The 8,430-nt window shown below is 32.7% G+C and overlaps 1 protein-coding gene across 1 annotated transcript; it reads right to left on the bottom strand.

Annotated features, from left to right (window-relative positions):
• Positions 1–3,912: 3,912 nt before the first annotated feature.
• On the bottom strand, positions 3,913–7,748 carry LOC112289051 (uncharacterized). The gene is made up of 6 exons (XM_024533984.3): positions 7,081–7,748; positions 6,504–6,577; positions 6,027–6,176; positions 5,638–5,923; positions 5,125–5,361; positions 3,913–4,897 (listed from the first exon to the last, which is right to left on the bottom strand). The coding sequence occupies exons 1-6, from the start codon at positions 7,234–7,236 to the stop codon at positions 4,541–4,543; spliced, it is 1,260 nt and encodes a 419-aa protein (XP_024389752.1). The 5' UTR covers positions 7,237–7,748; the 3' UTR covers positions 3,913–4,540.
• Between the last annotated feature and the right edge of the window lie 682 nt (positions 7,749–8,430).

The raw sequence follows: 8,430 nt of genomic DNA on the forward strand, positions 1-8,430 counted from the left end.
GGTTAAAATAAAATAAAATAAAAATATATTCTTTGATAGAAGTGAACATATGAATCTAACTTAAATAAATCCATCAAGATATTAAAAATAATAAAATTTTAGATAGAACTTCACTTGTTGTAGAAATCTTTGAAACTTTGATTTTATTCCATTAAACTTCTTTAGCATACTTATCTTTGCCTCCTTCATACTTTTAGTAGCAAGATTCTTCAAATTTAGTTGCAAACTTTATCTACTTGTTTCTTTTAATTGCACAACTTTTTGGTCTAGACTTTGAATTTCATTGTTGATTGCTTCTACATATATCAAGAAAAATAAGAAAGTTGTTGACAAGAGTGAAGAAGGCTTCATTCTTGCATCCATATATACTATCTAACTAAGAGCTTTGTTGCAATATTCTATAGAACCTCTAACATGTGTCCAACTTACAAGACACTTCACTAACTTACAAAATAAATTTTTGATATGTGTGCCACACGGTTAACTTGTTCCACAAGCTATTAATTGGTTCAATACATTGCTAACTTATTAGCTAAGTTTTTATCTTATCAATTGACTACAAATATGACTTAAGTCAAATATGAGTCAATGAAATTTTTACAAAGCTTCACCATAAGATAATATCAAATCTATCTATATTTATTTTTTATCTAATACTTCTAATCTAAATAAATATGTATGTCTATAATATCAAGATAAAAGTATTTAGAAAAGGTATTTAATATATATATTTTTTAGCTCATAAGAGATATGAAATATAAATCTTGAAAAAAACTTATTTTAACAAATTAATCAATGATTCAAAGCTTATGTTGATATAAAATACTCAAGGTTCTTATAATTTGTATAAACAATCATTTGATTAGAAATTCCTTCCAAATTATAATATTCATCTTAAAATGAATCTAAAATAATAAAAAATCTTTGTTGTGGATCTTACAATTGATCTTGATTGCTAATAACTTTCTTAAATAAAATACTATAAGGTGAAGTTTGTCATTTACTCCCATTCATAACAATATTGCATCTACGACAAATTTTTTTTTTTTTTTCATAAAAAATTCTTCAAAAAAGATTGATACAATATAAAACTAGTATAGAGTAAAATTTATCTTTAAAGCTTAAAATAATACTTTAGCTTCTTTATTCCACTTGAGTTATTTTTTTAGAAGTCAAACATTTAAGTAGAGCTACAACTTGAGAATAGTTTTTAATAAAAATCCAATAGAAATTTACAAATATCAAAAAGCATTGGATATCTCCTTCTATGCTTATAATCTCTTAATCCATATTAGTCTAAATTTTCTTAGGATTGATTATAAGGCCATTATTTGAAATAATGTATCATAAAAATTTAAATTAAATAATAAAAAATATATAATTTTTTATCTTAGCTTATAATCCTACATCTTTAAATTTTTGTAACATACAAAAAATAAGAATTTTTTTTCTTTTGTATTTTTATAATAGAATAAAATATTATCTAGATTAAAAAAAAAATCATCTAGAAATTCTTAAACAACTTTATTTATTAGATATTGAAAAATAAAAATTACATTTGTGAGTCTAAAAAGCATAAAATTATATTTTTAATGTCTATATTTAATTTAAAATATAGTCTTTTATTCATCTCTTTTTTAATGCATGAAAAATTGAATGTTCTTCATAGATTTATTATTATAAAGAACTTTATTTGATTCAATTGATTAAGAAGTCTCGATTTGAAAGACTTATATTCTTTATTTTTTATAGTAATCTTGTTGAACCTTTAATAATCCATACACATTTGCAATGATCCATATTTTTCTTTACAAATAAGAAACGAACTTCTATTAAAGTTTTTGAAAGACATATGAAATTCTTATCTAAGTTCTCACCAATATATTCTTTGAGTTTAGGCAATTCATTTTTGTTATAAAATGTAGATTGATTTAAATGGTAATTGAATTCCTTTTTGAAGGTCAATTAACCAATCATTAGAATAATATTTTAGAAGATTATATGTATTCTTCTTTTCAAATACATCTTAATAATCTTCATATAGACTTAAAATGCTACTTAAAGTCTTTTCACCATTAGAAATAGGTAGAGCATAAATAATAAAATATGTACTTTTTTTTACAGCATGCATAAAAGTTCTTTCATTTATAATTTAAAATTTTATTGTATTAAACTTATGACTTTTTACTTGGATAAAAAAAAAATTAATTATATTTTAGAAAAAATCAAGACTACAAGAAATCTAATCTCAATGAAGGTTTTAGCCATACTAAATCTAAAAAGAACAAGAGCTAATTATATTAAATATCTCCTAGCTATTATGACTATTTTTTACTAAATTTACAAAAAAATTATGAATATTATCTTCAAAACATAATAAACAACCATCTATGGCTTTTATATATATAACTTTAGTTTTTTTTTTATTAAAGGTATTCTATGTCTTTTCACAAACTCTTTATTTAAAAAATAAGATAAGACTCCTAAATCTAATAAAAAGAAGGATTTGTAATTTTTAAGTCCTACACAAATATTTATTTTAAAACAAAGAGAGGGTTGTGAAGAGAGAATTGAACCTTCACTAGGTATTGTAGAAGATTTCAATTGCATGGTCTTTAATGTAGCTAGATAAATTTGTTTTTCAACATATATTTTTTTTCAATAGCCACACTTATCATTTTATGGTTGTATTTTTTTTTTTTTAACAATATTGAGTAATGTGCTTAGATTCTGCATAATATAAGTATTATTCTTTATAACAACAATGAGTCTTTTCTTACTTAATAAAGATTTAGTTGCAACATAAATTGTATCATATTCCTTATGTAAACCAATTCTTGGTTTTTTAACACTTAAACAATGTTCCACCACAAGAAAAGTAATATAATTTGGTATAGATGTTGAAGCAGTTCCTATCATCTCTATATCTCAACTTCTTACCAATTTTGTTATTTTTTGTGGTAATAAATTGAGTTGATACATTACAAGTATTTACTCCTTCATTTGTTCTTGTATTTATATCATTGCACTTTTCATTTCAATAAGCTTTATTATAACAACATAATGGAAATGAAGACATCTAATATCAGTTAAGACAAGTAGATGAGAAGACTTAAGAATAAAAATATTTTAGGAACAATATCAATTTGAAAGTAGATAATCCATTATTTTTTATACATTTACATCTTATAAATAAAAAAATAATAATCTTCTTTTAATTAAAAAAGACAAATTTTTGATATTATCAATATACTTTAATTAATATTCCAAAGACAAAGACTCAAAGAATATAAATAAATGACATGTTTTTCAAAGTAAGTTGATATACATGTAAATATATATACTCAAGAAGAAACTAGAATGGCTATAGTCAAAAACTAAGAAATTAGAGATTCTTGAATTTAGATTAGAAATAAGAAAGAAATTGATAAGAGTGAAGGAAGTCTCATTCTTACTTCTATATATGTTATTGAATAAGAAATTATAACATGACATTTTATAATATCTCCAATATATGTTTAATCTACATGACATATGACTAATTTACAAGACAAGTTTTTTATATAAGCACCATATATCCAACTTGTACCACAAGTAACCAACTTATTAGCCAACTTGTCAAACAATCACATATACATACAAGAACAAATCCACATTTATGCAACTTCTAAGAAACTTTTTTAAAAGATATTATCAATTTCATCTACTTTTACAAATTTCTACATACACATATTAATTAAGCAATTATTGAAGTAAATATGTATGTCCATAATAATTTCAATGCACATTCTTTACTACCATAATTGAACTCTATACTTGTATAAATAAATAAATGTTATAATATACATTATAAAACATTCAAATAAAGAATTTTCTATCTTTCTATTGTCTTCAAAATTTAAGAACATAACCTTTTACAAAATTGTCACACTTTTCTGAGATAGAAATATTATATCAAATATTATAATTACATAATAAATAGGTTTCTTGCAACCCAATATGTTTCCAATTATATTTTCAAAATGATATTGGAGCTGAGGCATTGTGTCTATTCGGCTCTGAAACCACCAAATAATGTAAAATACTCGCCATCCATAATTTCTGAAAAGCTTTTGAATTTTTTTTGTTTCATTTTGGAAGCTGAGTTTCCCGCATCCTTGATGCGAAATATCTTCTCACCAATTTCGGCCAACCTCAAAATTTCCAACTAATTTTATTTTCACATTCACCTGCAAAACCTGATGCAAAACCTGAGGTATTATACGGACAATAGCTGTTGTCACTCAGCCGATTACTCAGAGGATGGCAAAGATGAATGCTACCCCATAAAATGGTAACTCTCAGCTTCGGACCTGTTGGCATTCTCCTTCAAAAATTGTGAACACAATGATCACAAAACGAAAGTGGGAGTGAACGAAACGGCCCCTTTCTTTTCTACTCCCAAGATGATTCTTCGTTGTTTGTAAACTTCATTGCCTGGTTTTTAAGGCTCATGATGTCATATGGAATGAGATACCCGTTTTTCTACTAAGCTGGTCGATCATGGCAACCTTGCACCAACGGACTGTTGCGTAATTACAGCTGGCTCCAACGGTGACATATCATAGGACCGCCTGAATTCTGCGTCATTAATAAGAGGGCCATCATTGGTATCAATAATCCTACCTTGAATCAAGTCCTGGTTTCTGGAAGCCCCATTTGGGACGGACATCTCAGAGAACACTGCATTAGAGGAGTCCTTAAACGTGCTTTTGGTACCAGAATGCCTCGGACTCTTTCCAACCCTTGTGCTTTCCATCTCCTGTCCAGTAGGAACGAATGTACGAGTACGATAACGCTTCGGGGCGCCCTCGGGATCGTTGCTGTAGAGCACATAGTCGTGATAGGCAGGGGCAAACTGCAATACGATTCCGTGTGTCATGAACAGGAAGCTCTATCATGGTCATTTCAATCAATAAAACGATGTGAACTCACAAAAGGTAAAGGTTTGCTCGACAGTGTTGTACTTTAAGCTTTGGAACAAAACTCCTGTAAAGGGATAGAGCAAGAATAGCGAGGAGAGCAACTGCTGATGCCACAACCGTTTGAAGTTTCTTAAATCTTAGCAAAGGCCTGAGCAAGTACCTGGTGCATTGTATCATAGACCACATCAATAAGGTTAAGAACATGAAAAAGGCTTCGCCATGGACTGGTTTCCACGCCTCCAACATTGGCCTCTGCATAATCCTTGTAGGGAAAGGCATAAAGATGAGCAAAAGCTGCAAGGAGCATCTCCCCGCAGATCAAGACATTTTGATAGTCAGCGGCCTCCTGGGGAGTATCGACAGATCCAGCCTCCGAGAAAATAAATATTACGACACCCTGCCACGAAATGTCCATTCATCACAATAAGTTCAATAAAAGTAAAAACAACAATCTACCACGTCACGATATCTTAATAAAAGGACTGTTAAGAAGATAAAAACTCTCGTAAAGCTCTGACAAATTTGGGGAAGGATTTCAACGTGTAAGCTGTTCATCCACACAGAATAAAAAACACGGTAGAACAGAAAACAAAAGATCTAAAAGGAGATGAATCTATATATATATATATATATATATATATGACTGAGGATGGAATACGAAAAATGTACTCACTTGCCAGTACGTAAGAAAAACCACAGACTTCACGAGAATGAATTTGGGCAAGGCTTTATACGGCGTCAGGAGTTCCCTGCAGGCTACGTAAAAGAGTACCAGTGCTCCAAGAGCACAAGAATAAGCTACAGTGTAAATCAAAGTGATATACAAATAGCCCCCTCCAACATAAAAGCTTCCTTCCTCGTATTTGTTGTTGTAGTAAAGAATAATTGCTGCCAGAACCAGCAATGGCTTCAAGATGACAAACTGTAGGACTCCTTGCTTACACCTTCGAATAAAGCGCCTGCAACATCAATTAAATTTAATGATGCGTCTGCCAACCGAAACGCCAATAACCACAGTAGTCAGAGTGTGCGTTCTTTAACAGACTCGAAGTAAAAACTAACCCATCAAGTGGAATGGCTGCACAACAGCAAGTCATGAGATGCCAAGATGGCTGCAATGCATTTCCGGATAGCCTAGTTACAACTTCCCCTGGTCCACCAACCCAAGCAAGACAAAGGGACAGAAAATTGTAGATAACCAATGCCTCGTATCTGCACACAAAGGTCACCACGTGCTTGTTTTAAAATTTACAGAGAACATTTTGGTTCAGACAGCTGCCCATCACCACAACGTCTGTAATATAATGTAACAAATTCGTCCTATAATTGACCAATATTTCTACTGATATGGAAGGGACAGCCCAGATCATGACATGCTTAAGAAAAAATAAGAGCTGCTAACAACGCAAGGTACAGCACAAGTTACAGATCTATTGAGAAGGTTGATCCAGTTATCTACATCAAATTCCCACAGTACCTCTAGCATTGCACAAAGTTAAGTACTCTCCAAGAATAGAAAGGTGTGACTGGAATACTTACATTCCAATAATTGAATTGAAGATTATCGCATGCTTGGGCAGAACCAGAGCTAAAAATGACATTACAGAGTAGACCTGCACACCATCAATTGAAACCAAGTGAATGCAAGAAGGTCTCACTGCCGGTTGGTGGAACCTCAATCGCAAGTGTAATTCTGAACAGCTCATCTCTTCCTGACAAAAACTATGTACACCAGAACCTCTAGTCAAAACAGGGACGAGCGAAAGAAACTACGCGGGTGAAGAACCTATTGTTGAAGACTAACAATTTGAGAGTCGTAGTGCAAAACTTTACATTCGGCCATCTACACCAATCGGAGCATCATCGCTATGCGCCAATTAAAACCACAATAATTCAAAATACCGAATTTGAAATTTAATTTATGAGCACAGGGGTCGTCCCAAAAGTTCATTGCACCTACACCCTACGCGAGCCACTTCTATAGGTTTAGCTCAAGCTAAAGAATTACTTTACCAAAACTCCAAAGTCGAGCTCAGAATAAGAATAATAATAATAAATAAATAAATAAATAAAAACATGCAATAAATCAGTTCGACAACGCTCGTGAAAGACGTACAGGCACCATGAGAATAATCCGAACAGTGTAGCGCTGGTAGATAGGTTCCGTGTAGTTGCACAGGTGACGATAGACGTGCCATAGCGCCACTCCGCATGCCCCCACAGAGCACAAGAACGCAAACAACACCCCTAAAAACGCCGCCATGGTCAACATACAGCAACCGACACGCCAAAATTACACTCTCCACCAACGACGCCCATCAATGAGACCCTTCAACCTCGGATCCCGGCATCGCCTTCAATCGACCCATCACCAAAGGAACACAAGCCCCTTCCCACTCCAAACACCTACTTCCCACAACGCCCTCCGTCATCGAAACAAGCATTGCATGTGGAAGAGAAAAGACGAGAGCCATTGTACCGTAATGCACACTCCACCAACCTCCATGCGTAACGGCTGAGCTTCTTCTTGTGCATCAGACAAACCAACGTGGCATATGCGGCACTCCCAACAATAGGAAGAAGCAAGATCTTGGAAAGATTCTCGATTTGGATTGATAATGCCGGGAGCGGCACTGGCAGTAAAGAGTTGGGGGGAAAGGGGTTACGCGGAATCTACCGCTCCGCGGAAAAAATTGGCACAGACCCAACAACCCTGCAGTTTAAACCGATGCCCCACCACCATGATGATCATTCACAGTCTTGCGGTGCGGTGGGTGGCTGGGAGATTGCTTGAGCCTTCCTTCCTTGTCGCTCTCCTCCGGGGTCTGTCTGGCACACGACGACGACAATGGGGCTGCTGACGCTGGCGCTCCGTCTGCCGCTGCAGCTGCCGCCGACGAGCGTTTCCGCGGTAATGCGTTACCCCGACTATACGACCACGGCCTTAGGTGATGTGGCGGTCGCAAGCAGGCGTCACCGGGGTAGCGGGTCTGAAGGTGATGAACGGCGATGGCGTGGTATCATCCATCTTGTTACACTTTAAGCACTCTTTATTCTAATTGATATTACTTTTTTGTTTTTTATTTAATTTTTTATGATTACTTTTTAAAATGAAAATATCTGGTGGTCATTGGACTTGGTTGGATCTCAACCTTGAATTGATGCAATATGTTTCAAATTAGTCTAATGTTTCTAATTTTGCTAATTTCATACTACTAATTTTGAAATTTATTGAAACAATGTCAATAAAAATTCATGCCAATTTTCGATAGTTTTTAAATATCTATTTTTTATTTTTAAAGGTGTCTCATTGAAGGTTTTTATTAGAATATTTTTTAATTATATCAAATACAATATAATAGGTTTTTTCTTTCAATAAAGTATCTTGCATGAAAAATAGATAAATAAATAAACAAACAATGTCTAAAATTTCTATAGTATTCTAATGTTTAATTACAAAGGAAAT

The sequence above is a fragment of the Physcomitrium patens genome, chromosome 11 (assembly GCF_059467195.1).
Source record: "Physcomitrium patens ecotype Gransden chromosome 11, ASM5946719v1, whole genome shotgun sequence".
Taxonomy (NCBI): domain Eukaryota; kingdom Viridiplantae; phylum Streptophyta; class Bryopsida; order Funariales; family Funariaceae; genus Physcomitrium; species Physcomitrium patens.

Excerpts from the sequence above, each read along its gene's own strand:
- LOC112289051 (XM_024533984.3), bottom strand. The coding sequence starts at position 7,236 with ATGTTGACCATGGCGGCGTTTTTAGGGGTGTTGTTTGCGTTCTTGTGC. Across the intron at positions 6,177-6,503 it reads TTCAATTCAATTATTGGAAT|ATACGAGGCATTGGTTATCT; the intron begins GTAAGTATTCCA and ends CTTTGTGTGCAG. Across the intron at positions 5,362-5,637 it reads TTTTTCTTACGTACTGGCAA|GGTGTCGTAATATTTATTTT; the intron begins GTGAGTACATTT and ends ATTTCGTGGCAG.